The 27,500-nt window shown below is 47.2% G+C and overlaps 1 protein-coding gene across 9 annotated transcripts in view; it reads left to right on the forward strand.

The window, feature by feature from the left end:
- The window catches only part of tjp1b (tight junction protein 1b), a 272,440-nt gene that overhangs the window by 190,497 nt on the left and 54,443 nt on the right, over window positions 1-27,500 (forward strand). For all 9 annotated transcript variants that reach the window (XM_045688618.1, XM_045688620.1, XM_045688621.1 and 6 more), the window contains 8 exons: window positions 1,799-1,923; window positions 2,168-2,270; window positions 2,657-2,981; window positions 6,648-6,754; window positions 7,319-7,487; window positions 9,564-9,708; window positions 21,327-21,457; window positions 26,549-26,654. In XM_045688618.1, the coding sequence (XP_045544574.1) occupies window positions 1,799-1,923; window positions 2,168-2,270; window positions 2,657-2,981; window positions 6,648-6,754; window positions 7,319-7,487; window positions 9,564-9,708; window positions 21,327-21,457; window positions 26,549-26,654 (1,211 nt within the window). The remainder of the gene's footprint in view (window positions 1-1,798; window positions 1,924-2,167; window positions 2,271-2,656; window positions 2,982-6,647; window positions 6,755-7,318; window positions 7,488-9,563; window positions 9,709-21,326; window positions 21,458-26,548; window positions 26,655-27,500) is intronic.

Genomic DNA, 27,500 nt, shown 5'->3' on the forward strand with positions numbered 1-27,500 from the left:
CAGGAGTGGCTTCAGGACAAGTCTCTGAATTTCCTTGAGTGGCCCAGCCAGAGCCCGGATGTGAACCCGATCGAACATCTCTGGAGAGACTGGAAATATCTGTTCAGCGACGCTCCTCATCCAACCTGACAGAGCATGAGAGGATCTGCAGAGAATAAATGGGAGAAACCCCCCAAATACAGGTGTGCCAAGCTTGTAGCTTCATACCCAAGAAGACTCAAGGCTGTAATCGCTGACAAAGGTGCTTAAACAAAGTACTGAGTAAAGGGTCAGAATACTTATTTTAAATGTGATATTTCAGTTTTTTTTAAACCAGTTTTTGCTTTGTCATTATGGGATATTGTGTGTAGATTGATGAGGGGGAAAAAACAATTTAATCAATTTTAGAATAAGGCTGTAACGTAACAAAATGTGGAAAAAGTCAAGGTGTCTGAATACATTCTGAAGGCACTATATGCACAAACTCTTCCAAACTGTTTCGGTCGGAAAGCATGCGATCGCCTTAGGTGTCACAGGGTTCTCCTCTGTATAAAGGACAAAACGCACCTTTTATGACTGGCGGCCATGCACAGTAGATCACCTGCTGGTTGCCGACAAACAGTGATGATTCAACATGTAAAATCCTCTTGAAATGAATCGAAAATGGTCAATGTTTTGTGGTCAGAGGCGATAGGACGCTGCTTTTAACCATTTGTCAACACAGTCTGTTTTCTCCTTAAAATAGGGCTTTCACCAGGGCTGTAGAGCAAAATGTCACAACTTGACCTTCCATACAGGCCAAGGTTGGGCGTATGAACACAACAAGCATGGATTGTCTATACAAATCACACTCTCCCCACTCCTCCTATTTCCCTGTCTGTCCATTTCACCTTCACCTAGTGTAGAAACTGTAAATAACTAGCTTACTATATGTGACTGTTTGAGGGGGATAAACAGTTGCAAGGTACCAATGTGATGAGGTTATTATTTAGGCTACCTCAGAGTTTTTAGTTCTTCACAGAAACATCTCACTTGGTAAATAGTAGCTAACTCGCTAGCTGTTTAATAGTAGCTAACTCGCTAGCTGTTTAATAGTAGCTAACTCGCTAGCTGTTTAATAGTAGCTAACTCGCTAGCTGTTTAATAGTAGCTATCTCGCTAGCTGTTTAATAGTAGCTAACACGCTAGCAGTTTAATAGTAGCTAACTCGCTAGCTGTTTAATAGTAGCTAACTCGCTAGCTGTTTAATAGTAGCTAACTCGCTAGCTGTTTAATAGTAGCTAACTCGCTAGCTGTTTAATAGTAGCTATCTCGCTAGCTGTTTAATAGTAGCTAACTCGCTAGCTGTTTAATAGTAGCTAACTCGCTAGCTGTTTAATAGTAGCTAACTCGCTAGCTGTTTTACTAGTGAGGAATACAGTTATTGTGTTCTAACATGCTTCTCTCTCTCTCTCTCTCGCTCTGTGTCTCTATCTGTCTCTCTCTCACTCACTGTCTCTCTCTCTGTCTCTGTCTCCCTCTCTCTAACTCTCTCTCGTTGTTGTGAATGCTAGTGTTCTGATGCTAGTCTCTGTCTCTCTCTTTGGGTTTCTGTGTCACCAGGGTAGACCATTAACATCCCCTTTAACATCTCTGTATCACCAGGCACCAGAGTAGACCGTTAACATCCCCTTTAACATCTCTGTATCACCAGGGTAGACCGTTAACATCCCCTTTAACATCTCTGTATCACCAGGGTAGACCATTAACATCCCCTTTAACATCTCTGTATCACCAGGGTAGACCATTAACATCCCCTTTAACATCTCTGTATCACCAGGCACCAGGGTTTGGCTTTGGGATAGCCATCTCAGGAGGTCGAGATAACCCTCATTTCCAGAGTGGTGAGACCTCCATCGTCATCTCCGACGTCCTGAAGGGAGGGCCAGCCGAAGGCCTACTGCAGTAAGATCCTCTCCTCTCCTCTCCTGGGATTAATTACCACATCGGCTTCCTTGGTTTGATATAAATCTGAGGGATGTGGGTTGGAACAAATGTAACCGTTCTCAGATGAATAGATAGGTTCTATGGATGGGAAGACTGACAGTCCATGAGATCAAAATGACAGTATCAATAAAAAAACAATTGCTTATACATGTGGTTGTTTTACGGTGTTTTACAAGTCTCTCGCTCTCCTCTTTCCTTCCAGGGAGAATGACAGAGTCACGATGGTCAACGCCGTCTCCATGGACAACGTGGAACACGCATATGCAGTCCAGCAGCTACGGAAAAGTGGCAAGAATGCAAAAATTGTGAGTATCGTTTTGAGGAACCTAAGATGAAAAAAAAAAAAGTCCTCTGTCCTCTGTTTCTTTTGCACTGATGAAATCCAGCTGTTAAATATAAATTGGACAATTCCTTTATCTTAATACCTGGAGCATAGCACGCTTGGGACTCACAAATGATCTGCTAAAACCTGGAGGTCATATCTTACTACTTCCACTGGACACAGAATGCCCCAGAGAGAGAGAGAGAACTGGAAGTTTTGGGGTGTAATTATATCACTTATTATGTACTAGATCTTGTCTCTATGGGGCTAACGTCCTGTAGAGAGAGAGAGAGATAACGAGGAAGAAATGGGGAAAGGAAATTGGTGTGTAATCTAATGACAATGGGCTAAAGTTGTCTTCCTCTTCAGACCATCAGACGGAAGCGGAAGGTGCATGTACCCATGGGTCGTCTGGGGGAGAGGGAGACCATGTCGGAGCATGAGGAGGACGAGGAGGACAGTTACGACGAAGAGATATACGAGACGCGCTCCACACGCAGCGGCCCCAGTGCCTACAGCGGTGTAGGAGGGGCCTCGGCCCGGCGCAGCGGGAGGAGCGCGGGAAGGCGGGACCGGGAGCGGGAACGCAGCGGCTCACGGGAGAGAAGTCTCTCCCCGCGCTCCGACCGGCGCTCACTCAACCAACCCCCGCGGCCCGCCAAAGTCACCCTCGTCAAGTCCCGCAAGAATGAAGGTGAGCATCACAAAGTTGGGATTTTTGGGATGCTAAAGGGAGTTGTAGTTTTCATTAAGCAAATATTCAACCCAAGTTCAGCACAGAAATGTGGTAATTAACTACAATAACCATAATTCATTGTGCCTGCTCTTATCCGTCTCGGACAAAGATGGATTTATTTTTACAGTTGGTGAAAGTATGAATTATCTACTTTGTTAAACTATTATAATAAAGCTAGTATAATAGCTCTACAGCACGTAGGCAAGCTAGGCTAGCTAAATTGGATGACTGAAGACAGTACAGTATGGGGAGAAAAGAGAACATTGGATGGCTGGCTGGCTGGTTGCCTGGCTGGCTGGCTGGCTGGCTGGCTGGTTGGCTGGCTGGTTGGCTGGCTGGCTGGCTGGCTGGATGGTTGGCTGGCTGGCTGTTTGGCTGGCTGTTTGGCTGGCTGGTACTGCCTGAGCAGAGATGAGATGATTTAAGGACTGAAACATAAAGTCATCAAATAAAATAAAGTAATAAACACAACTGAAATATTTTACATTTACATTTTAGTCATTTAGCAGACGCTCTTATCCTGAGCGACTTACAGTAGTGAATGCATACATTTCATACATTTTTTATTTTTTTCCCCGTACTGGTCCCCCATGGGAATCGAACCCACAACCCTGGCGTTGCAAACACCATGCTCTACCAACTGAGCCACATTATTATTTCATAATAATTTCCTATTTTTCTATAGTATGTGGACCTGACAAACAATGGAATAATTTAACTATTTTTGGGCTTTGGAATTTCCATAAAAAGCTGTAATCAATTTAATGACATTATTTCATAATGAATTTAATGTATAAAACAATAATTGAAATCGAAAACTGTGATTATTTTTTAAAAATAATTTAACTGAAACCAAACCGACCTCAAAAAACACTAATCGCTCAGTACTACTAGTCAGCGTTAGTTAGGATATATATTGTCTAGTCAGCGTTAGTTAGGATATATATTGTCTAGTCAGCGTTAGTTAGGATATATATATTGTCTAGTCGGGGTTAGTTAGGATATATATTGTCTAGTCAGGGTTAGTTAGGATATATATTGTCTAGTCAGCGTTAGTTAGGATATATATTGTCTAGTCAGCGTTAGTTAGGATATATATTGTCTAGTCGGGGTTAGTTAGGATATATATTGTCTAGTCAGCGTTAGTTAGGATATATATTGTCTAGTCAGGGTTAGTTAGGATATATATTGTCTAGTCGGGGTTAGTTAGGATATATATTGTCTAGTCAGGGTTAGTTAGGATATATATTGTCTAGTCAGGGTTAGTTAGGATATATATTGTCTAGTCAGCGTTAGTTAGGATATATATTGTCTAGTCAGCGTTAGGGTTAGTTAGGATATATATTGTCTAGTCAGGGTTAGTTAGGATATATATTGTTTAGTCAGGGTTAGTTAGGATATATATTGTTTAGTCAGGGTTAGTTAGGATATATATTGTTTAGTCAGTGTTAGTTAGGATATATATTGTTTAGTCAGTGTTAGGGTTAGTTGGGATCAGGTCTTGAGACAAACATTTTGATCTACCAGCCACTCAGATTTTTTTATGCATAATTACACCAACAACTGGGGCGGCAGGTACCCTAGTGGTTAGAGTGGAGGGTCGGCAGGTACCCTAGTGGTTAGAGTGGAGGGTCGGCAGGTACCCTAGTGGTTAGAGTGGAGGGTCGGCAGGTACCCTAGTGGTTAGAGTGGAGGGTCGGCAGGTACCCTAGTGGTTAGAGTGGAGGGTCGGCAGGTACCCTAGTGGTTAGAGCGTTGGACTAGTAAACGAAAGGTTGCTGGATTGAATCCCCAAGCTGGCAAGGTAAAAATCTGTCCTTTTGCCCCTGAACAAGGCAGTTAACCCACTGTTCCTAGGCCGTCATTGTAAATAAGAATTTGTTCTTAACTGACTTGCCTAGTTAAATAAAAGTTACATTTAAAAAAATACAAAAATGTAAATAAAAAAAAATAAAAAAAGGATACGCATGTTTCTTAATGTTTCTTAAGACAAAATACATGTTTTACTAGTAAGAACTGATATATTGCTAAGTTTTATTTCATTTTTCAGTCTTTTAACCAACATAACACAAATGAGACAAACATTTTCAGCTGCCCCTTTAAGGGTGGGGAGCTACCGAAGTACTTGAGCTGTTGTCGTGGTGACAGTGTGCCTGTGAGCTGTTGTCGTGGTGACAGTGTGCCTGTGAGAGAGAGAGAATCTGACTAGTGGCTGATGTGTCTTCATTAGCAGTTGAAGCAAACTCAAACATTGTGAACAAAACAATAAAAATAGCCACAAAAAAAACCACAAGGACAGTCTCACTTTAGTAGACTTTTAAAGTAAATTAGACCAACTTTAATACCTGTGTTCAGTGCTACTAAAAATAAATCTTCAGCACTTCAATCACAGTGAGCTCAGCTCCCCAGCCAAGGCAGTGTTGTTGCAAGAGGTGGGATATAATAGGATTTCTAGTTCTTTGTGTGATTAGCTACCAGCTATGAAACAAAACGACAGAAAAACTTTGGAAACAGTTGAGAACATACAATGCTAGATACAGCCTAAAGACCAGATAAAATTGACAATAGTCTGATGAGTGACGATATTATCAATTGTCAAATTGTGAATGACGAGATCTGTGTAATTAACACAAAGGCAGGGAACAGAGCATGTGTTTTTTGTTTGTTTATTTCTTCACATTTTTATTTATTTTTAAAATATTTTTTAATACAGAGTCGTATGCAGACACCTAAACGTTTTGGTTTCTGTATCTGACCAATCGGAAAGAGCAGATTATAAGGTTTCTAACACACCTACATTTGTCAAACAACTCTCAATAATGAACGGATGGGCTCTGCTTCCAAATACCACTTTTTGTATTTTTTTTGTAGAATAACCATAGTTTTACACGTTTCACACGTGTGAGCACTCAAGACACTAACTAATAATTTTTTGGGGGGGAAATATACTTTCTATTTTATTCTCTTATATTCCATTATATTCTTACTGTAAAATAAGAATATAATGTTCTTTAGAAATCTTTTTTTTTTGTATCATAATATTTCTTAAGACCTGCCTAAATTAAATAATGGATTTATTTTTCCTGGTGTATATTAAATGTATATTAAATATATATATATATAAATGTATATTAAATTGTATATATTAAATGTATATGTATATTAAATGTATATTACATATATATGTATAAATGTATATTAAATGGTGTGTATTAAATGGTGTATATTAAATGTAAATTAAATATAAATGTATAAATGTATATTAAATGGTGTATATGTATAAATGTATATTATATGTATAAATGTATATTAAATGAATTAATTAGACCGTTAGATTAGAAGGTAGACGCTCCAAAGACCCACGTTGGCGGCTACTGGTATGTGCCAAGGCCTGGCGATGCTAATGCTAACCGCTGCTACCAACTGCTGCCCTCTCAGAACTCCATAGTTTCCTACCAGCAGCTAGCAGACGTGAGCGTGATTGTCAACATGCTATATACCATGCGAACATGCTATAGCATGCTATATTGCTAAAATCCTATAGCATGCTATACTATGCTAACATGCTATAGCATACTATGCTATGCTAACACTATCTTTGTTGCTGTTCGTTCACTCCGTAAGCAGAATATGGCCTTCGCCTGGCCAGCCACATCTTCGTGAAGGACATCTCCCCCGAGAGCCTGGCGGCCAGGGACGGAAACATACAGGAGGGAGACGTAGTACTGAAGGTGAGAGGAGAGAGGGAGGAGGGAGAGAAAGAGGGAGGGAAGGAAGGAGGTGGCCAGGGACGGAAATATACAGGAGGGAGACGTAGTACTGAAGGAGAGAGGGAGGGAGGGAGGAGGAGGGGGGAGGGAGAAAGGGAGGGAGGGAGAGAAAGAGGGAGGGAAGGAAGGAGGTGGCCAGGGACGGAAATATACAGGAGGGAGACGTAGTACTGAAGGTGAGAGGAAGGAGGGAGGAGGGAAGGAGGGTGGTTGCCCTTGACGGAAACATGCAGGAGGGAGACGTAGTACTGAAGGTGAGAGGAGAGAGGGAGGAGGGAGAGGGAAGGAGGCGTCCAGGGACTGAAATATACAGGAGGGTGACGTAGTACTGAAGGTGAGAGGAGGGAGGGGGGGAGAATGAGGAAATCTTGGATGGAAACATCCTTCGATGAAGGATTTAGCACATTGTTCCGTAATCAGCTGAATACCTCCTGCACACAGACAAGCTAATTGGTAGTTTTCTCCAAGCCGTGTCTAATTAGGTTATTTCTTACCGTCTGTAACTAATTGGTTGTTTCCTCTCAGATCAACGGCACAGTGACGGAGAACCTGTCGTTGATAGATGCTAAGAAGCTGATTGAGAGGTCAAAGGGCAAGCTAAAGATGGTGGTGCAGAGAGACGAGAGAGCTACGCTGCTGAACATACCAGACCTGGACGACAGCATCCCATCAGCCAACGCTTCCGACAGAGACGGTGAGAGACACTACATACAGTGGGGGGGAAAAAAGTATTTGATCCCCTGCTGATTTTGTTCGTTTGCCCACTGACAAAGAAAGGATCAGTCTATAATTTTAATGGTAGGTTTATTTGAACAGTGAAAGACAGAATAACAACAAAAATATCCAGAAAAACGCATGTCAAAAATGTTATAAATTGATTTGCATTTTAATGAGGGAAATAAGTATTTGACCCCCTCTCAATCAGAAAGATTTTTGGCTCACAGGTGTCTTTTATACAGGTAACGAGCTGAGATTAGGAGCACACTCTTAAAGGGAGTGCTCCTAATCTCAGTTTGTTACCTGTAAAAAAGACACCTGTCCACAGAAGCAATCAATCAATCAGATTCCAAACTCTCCACCATGGCCAAGACCAAAGAGCTCTCCAAGGATGTCAAGGACAAGATTGTAGACCTACACAAGGCTGGAATGGGCTACAAGACCATCGCCAAGCAGCTTGGTGAGAAGGTGACAACATTTGGTGCGATTATTCACAAATGGAAGAAACACAAAAGAACTGTCAATCTCCCTCGGCCTGGGGCTCCATGCAAGATCTCACCTCGTGGAGTTGCAATGATCATGAGAACGGTGAGGAATCAGCCCAGAACTACACGGGAGGATCTGGTCAATGATCTCAAGGCAGCTGGGACCATAGTCACTAAGAAAACAATTGGTAACACACTACGTCGTGAAGGACTGAAATCCTGCAGCGCCCGCAAGGTCCCCCTGCTCAAGAATACATATACATGCCCGTCTGAAGTTTGCCAATGAACATCTGAATGACTCAGAGGACAACTGGTGAAAGTGTTGTGGTCAGATGAGACCAAAATGGAGCTCTTTGACATCAACTCAATTCGCCGTGTTTGGAGGAGGAGGAATGCTGCCTATGACCCCAAGAACAGCATCTCTACCGTCAAACATGGAGGTGGAAACATCATGCTTTGGGGGTGTTTTTCTGCTAAGGGGACAGGACAACTTCACCGCATCAAAGGGACGATGGACGGGGCCATGTAACGTCAAATCTTGGGTGAGAACCTCCTTCCCTCAGCCAGGGCGTTGAAAATGGGTCGTGGATGGGTATTCCAGCATGACAATGACCCAAAACACACGGCCAAGGCAACAATGGAGTGGCTCAAGAAGAAGCACATTAAGGTCCTGGAGTGGCCTAGCCAGTCTCCAGACCTTAATCCCATAGAAAATCTGTGGAGGGAGCTGAAAGTTCGAGTTGCCAAACGTCAGCCTCGAAACCTTAATGACTTGGAGAAGATCTGCAAAGAGGAGTGGGACAAAATCCCTCCTGAGATGTGTGCAAACCTGGTGGCCAACTACAAGAAACGTCTGACCTCTGTGATTGCCAACAAGGGTTTTGCCTCCAAGTACTAAGTCATGTTTTGCAGAGGGGGTCAAATACTTATTTCCCTCATTAAAATGCAAATCAATTTATAACATTTTTGACATGCGTTTTTCTGGATATTTTTGTTGTTATTCTGTCTCTCACTGTTCAAATAAACCTACCATTAAAATTATAGACTGATCATTTCTTTGTAAGTGGGCAAACGTACAAAATCAGCAGGGGATCAAATACTTTTGTCCCCCACCGTGTGTGTGTGTGTGTGTGTGTGTGTGTGTGTGTGTGTGTGTGTGTGTGTGTGTGTGTGTGTGTGTGTGTGTGTGTGTGTGTGTGTGTGCGTGCGTGCGTGCGTGTGTGTGTGTGTGCGCGCACGCTGTTTCGTAGTGCTGGAAAAGGCTAAATGCCGTAGGGTCGTGGGTGGGTGGGTGGGTGGGTGGGTGTGCGTGCGTTGTGCTGAAAGGCAAAGCCCCATCGAAGTTGAAATGCACAACAACCTGTACTTTCATATTCCAGGACCACCCGTATGTAAACTGTATGCAGCCATGGCTGTTATTCGCTATGGTTACAAGCGTCTGCTGAATGACATCACTATATGGAAGACATGTTTCAGTTGTACAACTGACTAGCTATCTTTCCTCTATATTTTTCATATGTTGTTGAAATATTGTGTTTTTTTTCTTCTTGTGTGCGTCTGAACGACAGACATTTCAGATATCCATTCGGTGGCGTCCGACCATTCCAACCGATCCCATGACAGACATCGTAGCGGAAGGTCGCGCTCCCCTGACAGACGGTCTGACCCCTCCGACCACTCCAGACAATCCCCTCCACAGATCAGCAACGGCAGGTAAACACCACCTTGCTGCTACACAGTACAGGGCGGGCCGAACTAAATGTTTCATCGGCTCGCCCAAGTCCAAATGTATTATATATATATTTATTATTATTATTATTTATTTTTTTATTTTTAATTTTTACATACATTTTCAGGATGGGGGGGGAAAAACGCTTTCAGTGTAACTTAAACAACTTAAACCAGATATAAAGAATGTAGAAAATTAATATGGACCCATATATGTAGAATTGCAGGAAATTGGCTTTAAAAACGGAAACATTTTTTTCTCCGCTCCATGGACAAATTTATAGAATTGCAGGAAATTGGCTTACAAATGCAAAAAAATCTCTACACTGCTATTACGTTCTCCCCTCGGGTGTAGCTCGTCTGAGGAGGAGACGTAAATGCCTGGGCCTAAACACACCAGGTAAACCAGATGAAAAGGGAAGAAATGTGGGGTGCAATGAGCGATAAATAAATCAGACCACAACCAGAACTCAATTTTAACCCTCAGGGGATGTTTAGTGAATTAGTTAAATAAACAATATAACACACCCATAAATAATTAATAAGAACCAAAACAACCACAACAAGGGAAGGTAAGAGAAGGGAAATGTTTGGGTTCGGGGTCCAAGTAATGAAAATAAACAAAAGGTCCCTCCTCTTCTACCTAATCCTTCCTAACACATTCTAAACCCTAACCCACTGTCCTACCTGGTTCCTAATCCTTCCTAACACATTCTAAACCCTAACCCACTGTCCTACCTGGTTCCTAATCCTTCCTAACACATTCTAAACCCTAACCCACTGTCCTACCTGGTTCCTAATCCTTCCTAACACATTCTAAACCCTAACCCACTGTCCTACCTGGTTCCTAATCCTTCCTAACACATTCTAAACCCTAACCCACTGTCCTACCTGGTTCCTAATCCTTCCTAACACACTCTAAACCCCCTAACCCACTGTCCTACCTGGTTCCTAATCCTTCCTAACACACTCTAAACCCTAACCCACTGTCCTACCTGGTTCCTAATCCTTCCTAACACACTCTAAACCCTAACCCACTGTCCTACCTGGTTCCTAATCCTTCCTAACACACTCTAAACCCCCTAACCCACTGTCCTACCTGGTTCCTAATCCTTCCTAACACATTCTAAACCCTAACCCACTGTCCTACCTGGTTCCTAATCCTTCCTAACACATTCTAAACCCTAACCCACTGTCCTACCTGGTTCCTAATCCTTCCTAACACATTCTAAACCCTAACCCACTGTCCTACCTGGTTCCTAATCCTTCCTAACACATTCTAAACCCTAACCCACTGTCCTACCTGGTTCCTAATCCTTCCTAACACACTCTAAACCCCTAACCCACTGTCCTACCTGGTTCCTAATCCTTCCTAACAAACTCTAAACCCTAACCCACTGTCCTACCTGGTTCCAAGAAAAATACAAGGGTGACACCCGCCCGGCTAACCTAGTGTATAAAACAATGGGTTATCTACGTGAGAATGTACACCCATGGGCAGATCTACCTTTTCCCTTCTCCAGGACCTAGGTAGGGTGGAGCACCTCAGGAGGACAGGCTGAAACACAAGGAAATTAACACAAATAATCAAACAAAAACAAGTGTCCTCTCTCTCTCTCTCTCTCTCTCTCTCTCTCTCTCTCTCTCTCTCTCTCTCTCTCTCTCTCTCTCTCTCTCTCTCTCTCTCTCTCTCTCTCTCTCTCTCTCTCTCTCTCTCTCTCTCTCTCTCTCTCTCTCTCTCTCTCTCTCTCTCTCTCTCTCTCTCTCTCTCTCTCTCTCTCTCTCTCTCTCTTCTCTCTCTCTCTCTCCTCTCTCCTCTCTCTCTCTCTCTCTCTCTCTCTCCTCTCTCTCTTCTCACACGGCAAACAGATATCCTCTCTGTAATCAGCTACAGCCACGCCCACCATCGTTAGCCGCAACTCGGTACACCTGTAATGCCCAAGACAAACACACTAGCAGGGGAAAAATGGGGAACAAGAAAAACGTAACACGTAACAACTGCCAAGATGGGGCCCTCTAAAATTCACTCCAACCACCTGAGCCCCTTTTCGATCCAGAAAAAACCCTGCATTAAAACTCAGAGGCTCTTTGGCTGCGTTTACACAGGCAGCCCAATTCTGATATTTTTCCACTAAATGGTCTTATGACCCATCAGATCAGATATTTTGCCAATAATTTAGCAAAATATCATAATTAGCCTTTGAGTTCTTTGAGCCTTTGCACTGTTTTGACCAACTGGGCAAAACATTTCCAACAGTTTTGACCGCTGAAAAACTGAGATGTTTTTAAGGTTTTCTTAAGTGTCTTTATTGTCCTGTTTTTTGTTTTTTTTGCCCACTTAACAAAGACATTTCAGTTGGAGAATACCGTAAGTTGGACAGCCCTTTCCCTTGACCCCACTGTGTAGAGCCCCACTGTGTAGACCTCACTGTGTAGAGCCCCCACTGTGTAGAGCCCCGCTGTATAGAGCCCCGCTGTGTAGAGCCGCGCTGTGTAGAGCCCCGCTGTGTAGAGCCCCACTGTGTAGAGCCCCACAGCCCCACTGTGTAGAGCCCCACTGTATAGAGCCCCGCTGTGTAGAGCCCCACTGTGTAGAGCCCCACTGTATAGAGCCCCGCTGTGTAGAGCCCCGCTGTGTAGAGCCCCACTGTGTAGAGCCCCACTGTGTAGAGCCCACTGTGTAGAGCCCCACAGCCCCACTGTGTAGAGCCCCACTGTGTAGAGCCCCACTGTGTAGAGCCCCGCTGTGTAGAGCCCCGCTGTGTAGAGCCCCACTGTGTAGAGCCCCCACTGTATAGAGCCCCCACGTATAGAGCCCCACTGTGTAGAGCCCCGCTGTGTAGAGCCCCGCTGTATAGAGCCCTGCTGTGTAGAGCCCCCACTGTATAGAGCCCCCACTGTATAGAGCCCCCACTGTATAGAGCCCACTGTATAGAGCCCACTGTGTAGAGCCCACTGTGTAGAGCCCCACTGTGTAGAGCCCCCACTGTATAGAGCCCCCACTGTATAGAGCCCCCACTGTATAGAGCCTCACTGTGTCGAGCCCTGCTGTGTAGAGCCCCGCTGTATAGAGCCCCGCTGTGTAGAGCCCCGCTGTGTAGAGCCCCGCTGTGTAGAGCCCCACTGTGTAGAGCCCCACAGCCCCACTGTGTAGAGCCCCACTGTATAGAGCCCCGCTGTGTAGAGCCCCGCTGTGTAGAGCCCCGCTGTGTAGAGCCCCACAGCCCCACTGTGTAGAGCCCCACTGTATAGAGCCCCGCTGTGTAGAGCCCCGCTGTGTAGAGCCCCACTGTGTAGAGCCCCACTGTGTAGAGCCCACTGTGTAGAGCCCCACAGCCCCACTGTGTAGAGCCCCACTGTATAGAGCCCCGCTGTGTAGAGCCCCGCTGTGTAGAGCCCCACAGCCCCACTGTGTAGAGCCCCACTGTGTAGAGCCCCACTGTGTAGAGCCCCACTGTGTAGAGCCCCGCTGTGTAGAGCCCCGCTGTGTAGAGCCCCGCTGTGTAGAGCCCACTGTGTAGAGCCCCGCTGTGTAGAGCCCCGCTGTGTAGAGCCCCGCTGTGTAGAGCCCACTGTGTAGAGCCCCGCTGTGTAGAGCCCCGCTGTGTAGAGCCCCGCTGTGTAGAGCCCCACTGTGTAGAGCCCACTGTGTAGAGCCCCGCTGTGTAGAGCCCACTGTGTAGAGCCCCACTGTATAGAGCCCCGCTGTGTATAGCCCCGCTGTGTAGAGCCCCACTGTGTAGAGCCCCACTGTGTAGAGCCCCACTGTGTAGAGCCCCACTGTATAGAGCCCCGCTGTGTAGAGCCCCGCTGTGTAGAGCCCCGCTGTGTAGAGCCCCACAGCCCCACTGTGTAGAGCCCCACTGTGTAGAGCCCCGCTGTGTAGAGCCCCGCTGTGTAGAGCCCCGCTGTGTAGAGCCCCTCTGTGTAGAGCCCACTGTGTAGAGCCCCGCTGTGTAGAGCCCCACTGTGTAGAGCCCCGCTGTGTAGAGCCCCGCTGTGTAGAGCCCCGCTGTGTAGAGCCCCGCTGTATAGAGCCCCGCTGTGTAGAGCCCCGCTGTGTAGAGCCCCGCTGTGTAGAGCCCCGCTGTGTAGAGCCCCACTGTATAGAGCCCCGCTGTGTAGAGCCCCACAGCCCCACTGTGTAGAGCCCCACTGTATAGAGCCCCGCTGTGTAGAGCCCCGCTGTGTAGAGCCCCGCTGTGTAGAGCCCCGCTGTGTAGAGCCCACTGTGTAGAGCCCCGCTGTGTAGAGCCCCGCTGTGTAGAGCCCCGCTGTGTAGAGCCCCACTGTGTAAAGCCCCACAGCCCCACTGTGTAGAGCCCCACTGTATAGAGCCCCGCTGTGTAGAGCCCCGCTGTGTAGAGCCCCGCTGTGTAGAGCCCCGCTGTGTAGAGCCCCGCTGTGTAGAGCCCCGCTGTACTTGTTATCTGACAGAATAGTAACTCGATTCAGTAGAGGGTTTAGTACTTCATGTAGATCGCGTAGTTTATGAGTTTAGATTCATTCAAAACACCCCTATATTTCTCCCCTTCTTACAGAGAAAGATTTCCATGAAGAATATATCTCTGTCCTGAATACGGCTGGTTATAAACTCAGCACAAAAAAATACAAAAAAGAGTTTGACATTGAGGCTGATATCAGGAAATCAGTGCTCAGTTAACAGCCATGGTTTTACACTGAGACACACACACACACACACACACACACACACACACACACACACACACACACACACACACACACACACACACACACACACGCTGTACATCAATTATTGAGGGTTGGGTCTTGTTCTGCTCAGGGCTCCAACAAGGCCACTGTCACTGCCTGTGTAAAGTTGTCACACAATCTCACTCTGTGTGTGTGTGTGTGTGTGTGTGTGTGTGTGTGTGTGTGTGTGTGTGTGTGTGTGTGTGTGTGTGTGTGTGTGTGTGTGTGTAGCGTCTGTTTGGTGTGTGTGAAGAGAGATCGCATGTTTGGCACAATCCTTTTAACAATGGGCCCCGTCATTCACTGTTGACGTGACACTAGTCCCTGTGGATTGTGGGTGAGCAACTGCTATGTCTGTTCATGCCTGTTTCAACCAGTTTGTCTTGTGAGGTCAGTGGGAACACGATAGCCGATTTAAGACACAAAGAAGAGGGACATGTTTTAAGGAATCTAGTCCGTAGTATTTTGGCGGTGAAGCATTTTAGGGAGTTTGAGACTGGAGAGTTGAGTTATTGAGGGGATGAGAAGAGGAGAGGAGAAGTTAGGGTAGATTGATTTATCGGGGGTCTGGTCTGTGAGTGACCTGGGTCGTTAAGGAGAAGTTAGGGCAGATTGCGTTATCGGGGTCTGGTCTGTGAGTGACCTGGGTCGTTAAGGAGAAGTTAGGGCAGATTGATTTATCGGGGGTCTGGTCTGTGAGTGACCTGGGTCGTAATCATTTGTGCATACCGTAGCAGAACGTTCTGCAAAGAAAAAATGTGAGTTAGTTATTGGACAGTTCAGGTACAGTGGGGTCCTAAAATCAACATTTTGAAATGGCCGTCTCGGTCTACGAACATAACTCAAACTCAAAATGCATTTTATTCGTCTTTATAATGTTTCTTAGGACCGGCCTAAAACACATTTAATAATGGGTTTCTTTGTGATGGTGTATATTCAATGGATTCATTAAACTAGATCTCCACCCACATTGGACCACGCCTACAGTCGCCGCCACGTGCACGGGAGATGTACAGTAAAAGGCTGATCCCAGCATGAACGGGAGATGTACAGTAAAAGGCTGATCCCAGCATGAACGGGAGATGTACAGTAAAAGGCTGATCCCAGCATGAACGGGAGATGTACAGTAAAAGGCTGATCCCAGCATGAACGGGAGATGTACAGTGAAAGGCTGATCCCAGCATGAACGGGAGATGTACAGTAAAAGGCTGATCCCAGCATGAATGTGGTAAAAATGTAACTGTATGAATTGGGCTCTAAAAAGCATTTCCATAGTTTGTTTTTACAGGCAACATACTGTAAAGTCTGTCTGTAAAGGGTATTAGTGAATACACTGTTGTTATGACACTAAGTTCCAGGAGGTTGTTGCCTTCCGAGTGGCGCAGTGGTCTAAGACACTGTATCGCAGTTCTAGCTGTGCCACCAGAGATTCTGGGTTCGAGTCCAGGCTCTGTCGCAGCCGGCCGCGACCGGGAGGTCCATGGGGTGGCGCACAATTGGCCCAGCGTCGTCCGGGTTAGGGGGAGTGTTTGGCCGGCAGGGATGTCCTTGTCCCATCGCGCACTAGCGAATCCTGTGTCGGGGCGGGCGCAGAGTGAACTTCGCCTCTCCCGAGTCCGTACGGGAGTTGCAGCGATGAGACAAGACTGTAACTAACAATTGGATTCCACAAAATTGGGGTATGTTTAGTTGTATGTTTTGACACTAAGTTCCAGGAGGTTAGTGGTATGTTTTGGCACTAAGTTCCAGGAGGTTAGTGGTATGTTTTGGCACTAAGTTCCAGGAGGTTAGTGGTATGTTTTGGCACTAAGTTCCAGGAGGTTAGTGGTATGTTTTGGCACTAAGTTCCAGGAGGTTAGTGGTATGTTTTGGCACTAAGTTCCAGGAGGTTAGTGGTATGTTTTGGCACTAAGTTCCAGGAGGTTAGTGGTATGTTTTGGCACTAAGTTCCAGGAGGTTAGTGGTATGTTTTGGCACTAAGTTCCAGGAGGTTAGTTGTATGTTTTGACACTAAGTTCCAGGAGGTTAGTGGTATGGAGTGGAAGGTTCTTTCAGGTAGCCTAGCCAAGGCAATGAAGGGCCTCAGCACAGGTCCTTCTGTTCAGGATTTAAAATTTTACCTTTATTTAACTAGGCAAGTTAGTAAAGAACAAATTCTTATTTACAATGACGGCCTAGGAACAGTGTGTTAACTGCCTTGTTCAGGGGGCAGAACGACAGATTTTTACCTTGTCAGCTCGGGGATTCAAACTTGCAACCTTTCGGTTACTAGTCCAACGCTCTAACCTCTAGGCTTCTTTCCACCAGGATGTGTTGAATAAAGTTGTTTTTCCTCTCTAGCCAGGATGTGTTGAATAAAGTTTACCAGTGGAGTTGTACCAGACTCTGGGCAGTAGTTTACCAGTGGAGTTGTACCAGACTCTGGGCAGTAGTTTACCAGTGGAGTTGTACCAGACTCTGGGCAGTAGTTTACCAGTGGAGTTGTACCGGACTCTGGGCAGTAGTTTACCAGTGGAGTTGTACCAGACTCTGGGCAGTAGTTTACCAGTGGAGTTGTACCGGACTCTGGGCAGTAGTTTACCAGTGGAGTTGTACCAGACTCTGGGCAGTAGTTTACCAGTGGAGTTGTACCGGACTCTGGGCAGTAGTTTACCAGTGGAGTTGTACCAGACTCTGGGCAGTAGTTTACCAGTGGAGTTGTACCAGACTCTGGGCAGTAGTTTACCAGTGGAGTTGTACCGGACTCTGGGCAGTAGTTTACCAGTGGAGTTGTACCAGACTCTGGGCAGTAGTTTACCAGTGGAGTTGTACCAGACTCTGGGCAGTAGTTTACCAGTGGAGTTGTACCGGACTCTGGGCAGTAGTTTACCAGTGGAGTTGTACCGGACTCTGGGCAGTAGTTTACCAGTGGAGTTGTACCAGACTCTGGGCAGTAGTTTACCAGTGGAGTTGTACCAGACTCTGGGCAGTAGTTTACCAGTGGAGTTGTACCGGACTCTGGGCAGTAGTTTACCAGTGGAGTTGTACCGGACTCTGGGCAGTAGTTTACCAGTGGAGTTGTACCGGACTCTGGGCAGTAGTTTACCAGTGGAGTTGTACCAGACTCTGGGCAGTAGTTTACCAGTGGAGTTGTACCGGACTCTGTGCAGTAGTTTACCAGTGGAGTTGTACCGGACTCTGGGCAGTAGTTTACCAGTGGAGTTGTACCTGACTCTGGGCAGTAGTTTACCAGTGGAGTTGTACCGGACTCTGGGCAGTAGTTTACCAGTGGAGTTGTACCAGACTCTGGGCAGTAGTTTACCAGTGGAGTTGTACCGGACTCTGGGCAGTAGTTTACCAGTGGAGTTGTACCGGACTCTGGGCAGTAGTTTACCAGTGGAGTTGTACCGGACTCTGGGCAGTAGTTTACCAGTGGAGTTGTACCGGACTCTGGGCAGTAGTAATTTGCTCCAGGGTTACTGTACTACTATGACTGACCCTGTAAAACAACACATTTCACTGCACCTATCCAGTGTATGTGACAATAAAACATCTCATTTTGTATTTTTTTGTCATGTAATGAGGGAGGTTGGAGCTGCTCAGTAATTCTGATCTCTCTGACCAGAGGCCACTGGTACCACCAGACCAGACCTCACTTACCTCAGTCCCCTGTTTCCCTACCCACCAACAGAACCAAGCCTTACTGATCCACTGTTTCCCTACCCACCAACAGAACCAAGCCTTACTGATCCACTGTTTCCTTACCCACCAACAGAACCAAGCCTTACTGATTCTCTCTGTTTCCCTACCCACCAACAGAACCAAGCCTTACTGATTCTCTGTTTCCCCTCCCCACCAACAGAACCAAGCCTTACTGATTCTCTCTGTTTCCCTACCCACCAACAGAACCAAGCCTTACTGATCCACTGTTTCCCCTCCCCACCAACAGAACCAAGCCTTACTGATTCTCTCTGTTTCCCCTCCCACCAACAGAACCAAGCCTTACTGATCCACTGTTTCCCCTCCCCACCAACAGAACCAAGCCTTACTGATTCTCTGTTTCCCCTCCCCACCAACAGAACCAAGCCTTACTGATTCTCTGTTTCCCCTCCCCACCAACAGAACCAAGCCTTACTGATCACTGTTTCCCCTCCCACCAACAGAACCAAGCCTTACTGATTCTCTGTTTCCCCTCCCACCAACAGAACCAAGCCTTACTGATTCTCTCTGTTTCCCCTCCCACCAACAGAACCAAGCCTTACTGATTCTCTGTTTCCCTACCCACCAACAGAACCAAGCCTTACTGATTCTCTGTTTCCCCTCCCACCAACAGAACCAAGCCTTACTGATTCTCTGTTTCCCCTCCCACCAACAGAACCAAGCCTTACTGATTCTCTGTTTCCCCTCCCACCAACAGAACCAAGCCTTACTGATTCTCTCTGTTTCCCCTCCCACCAACAGAACCAAGCCTTACTGATTCTCTCTGTTTCCCTACCCACCAACAGAACCAAGCCTTACTGATCACTGTTTCCCCTCCCACCAACAGAACCAAGCCTTACTGATTCTCTGTTTCCCCTCCCACCAACAGAACCAAGCCTTACTGATTCTCTGTTTCCCCTCCCACCAACAGAACCAAGCCTTACTGATTCTCTCTGTTTCCCCTCCCACCAACAGAACCAAGCCTTACTGATTCTCTGTTTCCCTACCCACCAACAGAACCAAGCCTTACTGATTCTCTGTTTCCCCTCCCACCAACAGAACCAAGCCTTACTGATTCTCTCTGTTTCCCCTCCCACCAACAGAACCAAGCCTTACTGATTCTCTGTTTCCCCTCCCACCAACAGAACCAAGCCTTACTGATCCACTGTTTCCCTACCCACCAACAGAACCAAGCCTTACTGATTCTCTCTGTTTCCCCTCCCACCAACAGAACCAAGCCTTACTGATTCTCTGTTTCCCCTCCCACCAACAGAACCAAGCCTTACTGATTCTCTGTTTCCCCTCCCACCAACAGAACCAAGCCTTACTGATCCACTGTTTCCCTACCCACCAACAGAACCAAGCCTTACTGATTCTCTCTGTTTCCCCTCCCACCAACAGAACCAAGCCTTACTGATTCTCTGTTTCCCCTCCCACCAACAGAACCAAGCCTTACTGATCCACTGTTTCCTTACCCACCAACAGAACCAAGCCTTACTGATTTCTTTGCTGATTTCACTGATTTAACAGATTTTCCAAACAGATTTCACCGCTTAAAACTTAAAACAGAATGTATGTTTGTGAGCGATCATCTGAAGAATATTGTTTGTTGACCTTGTCCCAGATTAGTTTGTGCTCTACAGCCAAGTCCGATGGTCATTATCACGCCAAATGACAATAGGAATTGGCAAGACATCAGAAGCAGCTCTTGGACCAGGCTGTATGTTTGTTTCAGTTTGGGATAAATCATTCTGACCTCCGGGTTAATAATCTGTTTGTCCAACCTTTACTGGTTCTCAGCCAGAGGCACAGTGAGGTGCACCTGGAGTACACATAATCCTCTCTCTCTCTCTCTCCTTCTCTCTCTCTCTCACCCTCTCTCTCTCTCTCTCTCTCTCTCTCGCTCTCTCTCTCGCTCTCGCTCTCACCCTCGCTCTCTCCTTCTCTCTCCTTCTCTCTCACCCTCTCTCTCTCTCTCTCTCTCTCTCTCTCTCTCGCTCTCGCTCTCGCTCTCTCCTTCTCTCTCACCCTCTCTCTCTCTCTCTCTCTCCTTCTCTCTCACCCTCGCTCTCTCCTTCTCTCTCACCCTCTCGCTCTCTCTCTCACCCTCTCGCTCTCTCTCTCTCGCTCTCTCTCTCTCTCTCTCTCTCTCTCTCTCTCTCTCTCGCTCACCCTCTCACTCCCGCCCTCCCCCCTCTCTCTCCTTCTCCCTCTCGCTCGCTCGCTCCCGCCCTCCCTCTCTCTCGCACCCCTCCCTCTCTCTCACCATCTCTCTCTCTCGCCCTCCCTCTTTCTCTCCCTCTCTCCTCACCTCCATCACCTCAGATATGCCTGTCTAAAAATAGAGTACAAAGGAGAAGAAAAAAAACAAACAGTGACCTTCAAGGCCACAGTGCAGCTACACACAATCACACACACAAGGCGGCAGGTAGCCTAGCGATTAGAGCATTGAGCTAGTAACCGAAAGGTTGCCGGTTCGAATCCCCGAGCCGACTAGGTGAAAAATCTGCCGGTGCCCTTGAGCAAGACACTTAACCCTAATTGCTCCTGGGGTTGTCATTTATAATGGCAGACCTTGGCCGTGACGCCTTGGCCGTGACCCCTCTCTCTGAAGATGTATTTATTTATTTAACTAGGAAATTAAGAACAAATTCTACCCCGACCAAACCCTAACCCGGACGACGCTGGGCCAATTGTGCGCCGCCCTATGGGACTCCCAATCACAGCCGGTTGTGATACAGCCTGGAATCGAACCAGGGTCTGTAGTGACGCCTCTAGCACTGAGATGCAGTGCCTTAGACCGCTGCAGCACTCGAGAGCGCCTCTTCTCTGAGGGGGTCTCATGAAAAGTTGGGATATGCAAAAAAACAAAAAAACACTTTCAAATAGGACAGATAAAATCACATTTATTTATCAAATCAAATCAAATTTAAAAGCATTCAACACATCCTCATTGTTATTTATTTCCTTCTAATCTCTACGGCCTTTACATGTTGTCCACTGCAGTTAAAACGTTGAGACGCATATATAGGTGACGCCACATCCCTGGTCCTGTGTTGGCTCAGTTGCTAAGAGTTTGGCACTAACAATGGCATACCAGTTCCTGGGTTCAATTCCCACTGGGATCACATGCACATACATCAAATATATTCAACAAAAACACAACAACAAAAAGCTCTGTTTATTTTATATTTTTTTGTCTCCAATCACAGAAGTCGTGAGGAGGAGAGGATCTTGAAGCCGACGGCGGTACCAGCCAAGTTAGCGGAGGAGGTTCCTGCCCTGCCAAAACCCCTGGAGCAGCCGGCCACCAGGGAGGAGAAACAGTTACCACCTCTACCAGGTCAGAACCACTGCCAGTAACTGGTAGGCCTAACCACTGCCAGTAACTAGTAGGCCTAACCACTGCCAGTAACTAGTAGGACCTAACCACTGCCAGTAACTGGTAGGCCTAACCACTGCCAGTAACTGGTAGGCCTAACCACTGCCAGTAACTAGTAGGACCTAACCACTGCCAGTAACTGGTAGGCCTAACCACTGCCAGTAACTGGTAGGCCTAACCACTGCCAGTAACTGGTAGGCCTAACCACTGCCAGTAACTAGTAGGCCTAACCACTGCCAGTAACTAGTAGGCCTAACCACTGCCAGTAACTGGTAGGCCTAACCACTGCCAGTAACTGGTAGGCCTAACCACTGCCAGTAACTGGTAGGCCTAACCACTGCCAGTAACTGGTAGGCCTAACCACTGCCAGTAACTGGTAGGCCTAACCACTGCCAGTAACTAGTAGGCCTAACCACTGCCAGTAACTGGTAGGCCTAACCACTGCCAGTAACTAGTAGGCCTAACCACTGCCAGTAACTGGTAGGCCTAACCACTGCCAGTAACTGGTAGGCCTAACCACTGCTAGTAACTAGTAGGGCCTAACCACTGCCAGTAACTAGTAGGCCCTAACCACTGCCAGTAACTGGTAGGCCTAACCACTGCTAGTAACTAGTAGGACCTAACCACTGCTAGTAACTAGTAGGCCCTAACCACTGCCAGTAACTGGTAGGCCTAACCACTGCCAGTAACTAGTAGGACCTAACCACTGCCAGTAACTGGTAGGCCTAACTACTGCCAGTAACTAGTAGGCCTAACCACTGCCAGTAACTAGTAGGCCTAACCACTGCCAGTAACTGGTAGGCCTAACCACTGCCAGTAACTGGTAGGCCTAACCACTGCCAGTAACTAGTAGGCCTAACCACTGCCAGTAACTGGTAGGCCCAACCACTGCCAGTAACTAGTAGGCCTAACCACTGCCAGTAACTGGTAGGCCTAACCACTGCCAGTAACTGGTAGGCCTAACCACTGCCAGTAACTAGTAGGCCTAACCACTGCCAGTAACTAGTAGGCCTAACCACTGCCAGTAACTAGTAGGGCCTAACCACTGCAAGTAACTGGTAGGCCTAACCACTGCCAGTAACTGGTAGGCCTAACCACTGCCAGTAACTAGTAGGCCTAACCACTGCCAGTAACTGGTAGGCCTAACCACTGCCAGTAACTGGTAGGCCTAACCACTGCCAGTAACTGGTAGGCCTAACCACTGCCAGTAACTGATAGGCCTAACCACTGCCAGTAACTAGTAGGCCTAACCACTGCCAGTAACTGGTAGGCCTAACCACTGCCAGTAACTAGTAGACCAAACCACTGCCAGTAACTAGTAGGCCTAACCACTGCCAGTAACTAGTAGGCCTAACTACTGCCAGTAACTAGTAGGCCTAACCACTGCCAGTAACTAGTAGGGCCTAACTACTGCCAGTAACTGGTAGGCCTAACCACTGCAAGTAACTAGTAGACCTAACCACTGCCAGTAACTGGTAGGCCTAACCACTGCCAGTAACTGGTAGGCCTAACCACTGCCAGTAACTGGTAGGCCTAACCACTGCCAGTAACTGGTAGGCCTAACCACTGCCAGTAACTGGTAGGCCTAACCACTGCCAGTAACTAGTAGGACCTAACCACTGCCAGTAACTGGTAGGCCTAACCACTGCCAGTAACTGGTAGGCCTAACCACTGCCAGTAACTGGTAGGCCTAACCACTGCCAGTAACTAGTAGGCCTAACCACTGCCAGTAACTAGTAGGGCCTAACCACTGCCAGTAACTGGTAGGCCTAACCACTGCCAGTAACTAGTAGGCCTAACCACTGCCAGTAACTGGTAGGCCTAACCACTGCCAGTAACTGGTAGGCCTAACCACTGCCAGTAACTGGTAGGCCTAACCACTGCCAGTAACTGGTAGGCCTAACCACTGCCAGTAACTAGTAGGCCTAACCACTGCCAGTAAGTAGTAGGCCTAACCACTGCCAGTAACTGGTAGGCCTAACCACTGCCAGTAACTGGTAGGCCTAACCACTGCCAGTAACTGGTAGGCCTAACCACTGCCAGTAACTGGTAGGCCCAACCACTGCCAGTAACTGGTAGGCCCAACCACTGCCAGTAACTGGTAGACCTAACCACTGCCAGTAATTGGTAGGCCTAACCACTGCCAGTAACTGGTAGGCCTAACCACTGCCAGTAACTGGTAGGCCTAACCACTGCCAGTAACTGGTAGGCCTAACCACTGCCAGTAACTGGTAGGCCTAACCACTGCCAGTAACTAGTAGGCCTAACCACTGCCAGTAACTAGTAGGCCTAACCACTGCCAGTAACTGGTAGGCCTAACCACTGCCAGTAACTGGTAGGCCTAACCACTGCCAGTAACTGGTAGGCCTAACCACTGCCAGTAACTGGTAGGCCTAACCACTGCCAGTAACTGGTAGGCCCTAACCACTGCCAGTAACTGGTAGGCCTAACCACTGCCAGTAACTGGTAGGCCTAACCACTGCCAGTAACTGGTAGGCCTAACCACTGCCAGTAACTGGTAGGCCTAACCACTGCCAGTAACTGGTAGGCCCAACCACTGCCAGTAACTGGTAGGCCTAACCACTGCCAGTAATTGGTAGGCCTAACCACTGCCAGTAACTGGTAGGCCTAACCACTGCCAGTAACTGGTAGGCCTAACCACTGCCAGTAACTAGTAGGCCTAACTACTGCCAGTAACTAGTAGGCCTAACCACTGCCAGTAACTAGTAGGGCCTAACCACTGCCAGTAACTGGTAGGCCTAACCACTGCCAGTAACTGGTAGGCCTAACCACTGCCAGTAACTGGTAGGCCTAACCACTGCCAGTAACTAGTAGGACCTAACCACTGCCAGTAACTGGTAGGCCTAACCACTGCCAGTAACTAGTAGGCCTAAGCACTGCCAGTAACTGGTAGGCCTAACCACTGCCAGTAACTGGTAGGCCTAACCACTGCCAGTAACTGGTAGGCCTAACCACTGCCAGTAACTAGTAGGCCTAACTACTGCCAGTAACTAGTAGGCCTAACCACTGCCAGTAACTGGTAGGCCTAACCACTGCCAGTAACTAGTAGGCCTAACCACTGCCAGTAACTAGTAGGCCTAACCACTGCCAGTAACTAGTAGGCCTAACCACTGCCAGTAACTAGTAGGGCCTAACCACTGCCAGTAACTAGTAGGCCTAACCACTGCCAGTAACTGGTAGGCCTAACCACTGCCAGTAACTGGTAGGCCTAACCACTGCCAGTAACTGGTAGGCCCTAACCACTGCCAGTAACTGGTAGGCCTAACCACTGCCAGTAACTGGTAGGCCTAACCACTGCCAGTAACTGGTAGGCCTAACCACTGCCAGTAACTGGTAGGCCCAACCACTGCCAGTAACTGGTAGGCCTAACCACTGCCAGTAATTGGTAGGCCTAACCACTGCCAGTAACTGGTAGGCCTAACCACTGCCAGTAACTGGTAGGCCTAACCACTGCCAGTAACTAGTAGGCCTAACTACTGCCAGTAACTAGTAGGCCTAACCACTGCCAGTAACTAGTAGGGCCTAACCACTGCCAGTAACTGGTAGGCCTAACCACTGCAAGTAACTGGTAGGCCTAACCACTGCCAGTAACTGGTAGGCCTAACCACTGCCAGTAACTGGTAGGCCTAACCACTGCCAGTAACTGGTAGGCCTAACCACTGCCAGTAACTGGTAGGCCTAACCACTGCCAGTAACTAGTAGGACCTAACCACTGCCAGTAACTGGTAGGCCTAACCACTGCCAGTAACTGGTAGGCCTAACCACTGCCAGTAACTGGTAGGCCTAACCACTGCCAGTAACTGGTAGGCCTAACCACTGCCAGTAACTGGTAGGCCTAACCACTGCCAGTAACTGGTAGGCCTAACCACTGCCAGTAACTGGTAGGCCTAACCACTGCCAGTAACTGGTAGGCCCAACCACTGCCAGTAACTGGTAGGCCTAACCACTGCCAGTAATTGGTAGGCCTAACCACTGCCAGTAACTGGTAGGCCTAACCACTGCCAGTAACTGGTAGGCCCTAACCACTGCCAGTAACTAGTAGGCCTAACCACTGCCAGTAACTAGTAGGCCTAACCACTGCCAGTAACTAGTAGGCCTAACCACTGCCAGTAACTAGTAGGCCTAACCACTGCCAGTAACTGGTAGGCCTAACCACTGCCAGTAACTAGTAGACCAAACCACTGCCAGTAACTAGTAGGCCTAACCACTGCCAGTAACTAGTAGGCCTAACCACTGCCAGTAACTAGTAGGCCTAACCACTGCCAGTAACTAGTAGGCCTAACCACTGCCAGTAACTGGTAGGCCTAACCACTGCCAGTAACTGTGTACTGTGTTGGTGTGTTGTGGGAATTGAGATTAGGTTAGTGTGAAGACCAGATGTATTGTGGGTATTGAGATTAGGTTAGTGTGAAGACCAGATGTATTGTGGGTATTGAGATTAGGTTAGTGTGAAGACCAGATGTATTGTGGGTATTGAGATTAGATTAGTGTGAAGACCAGATGTATTGTGGGTATTGAGATTAGGTTAGTGTGAAGACCAGATGTATTGTGGGTATTGAGATTAGGTTAGTGTGAAGACCAGATGTATTGTGGGTATTGAGATTAGGTTAGTGTGAAGACCAGATGTATTGTGGGTATTGAGATTAGGTTAGTGTGAAGACCAGATGTATTGTGGGTATTGAGGTTAGGTTAGTGTGAAGACCAGATGTATTGTGGGTATTGAGATTAGGTTAGTGTGAAGACCAGATGTATTGTGGGTATTGAGATTAGGTTAGTGTGAAGACCAGATGTATTGTGGGTATTGAGATTAGGTTAGTGTGAAGACCAGATGTATTGTGGTCTCTCTAACCTACATCTGAACCTCCATTCACTCTCTTGTGGGAATAGTGCATGGATGTCTGTACACAGTACAGTTGATTTTGTGTGTGTGTGTGTGTGTGTGTGTGTATGTGTGTGTGTGTGTGTATGTGTGTATGTGTGTATGTGTGTGTGTGTGTGTGTGTGTGTGTGTGTGTGTGTGTGTTTTCTCAGAACCCAAGCCAGTATATGCCCAGCCAGGCCAGCCTGATGTGGACCTGCCAGTCAGCCCCGCTGATGCCCCTGTGCCCAGCGCTGCCCATGATGACAGCATCCTACGGTATGTAGAAGGACCTGTTCACCTGTCTCTAACAGTATGCTACGGTATGTAGAAGGACCTGTCTCTAACAGTATGCTACGGTATGTAGAAGGACCTGTCTCTAACAGTATGCTACGGTATGTAGAAGGACCTGTCTCTAACAGTATGCTACGGTATGTAGAAGGACCTGTCTCTAACAGTATGCTACGGTATGTAGAAGGACCTGTTCACCTGTCTCTAACAGTATGCTACGGTATGTAGAAGGACCTGTTCACCTGTCTCTAACAGTATGCTACGGTATGTAGAAGGACCTGTCTCTAACAGTATGCTACGGTATGTAGGAGTATCTATTCACCTGTCTCTAACAGTATGCTACAGTATGTAGAAGGACCTGTTCACCTGTCTCTAACAGTATGCTACGGTATGTAGAAGGACCTGTCTCTAACAGTATGCTACGGTATGTAGAAGGACCTGTTCACCTGTCTCTAACAGTATGCTACGGTATGTAGAAGGACCTGTCTCTAACAGTATGCTACGGTATGTAGAAGGACCTGTCTCTAACAGTATGCTACGGTATGTAGAAGGACCTGTCTCTAACAGTATGCTACGGTATGTAGAAGGACCTGTTCACCTGTCTCTAACAGTATGCTACGGTATGTAGAAGGACCTGTCTCTAACAGTATGCTACGGTATGTAGAAGGACCTGTCTCTAACAGTATGCTACGGTATGTAGAAGGACCTGTTCACCTGTCTCTAACAGTATGCTACGGTATGTAGAAGGACCTGTCTCTAACAGTATGCTACGGTATGTAGAAGGACCTGTCTCTAACAGTATGCTATGGTATCTCCAACCTCTCGTCCGGCTCA

Source organism: Salmo salar, chromosome ssa10 (assembly GCF_905237065.1).
Source record: "Salmo salar chromosome ssa10, Ssal_v3.1, whole genome shotgun sequence".
In the NCBI taxonomy this organism is placed as follows: domain Eukaryota; kingdom Metazoa; phylum Chordata; class Actinopteri; order Salmoniformes; family Salmonidae; genus Salmo; species Salmo salar.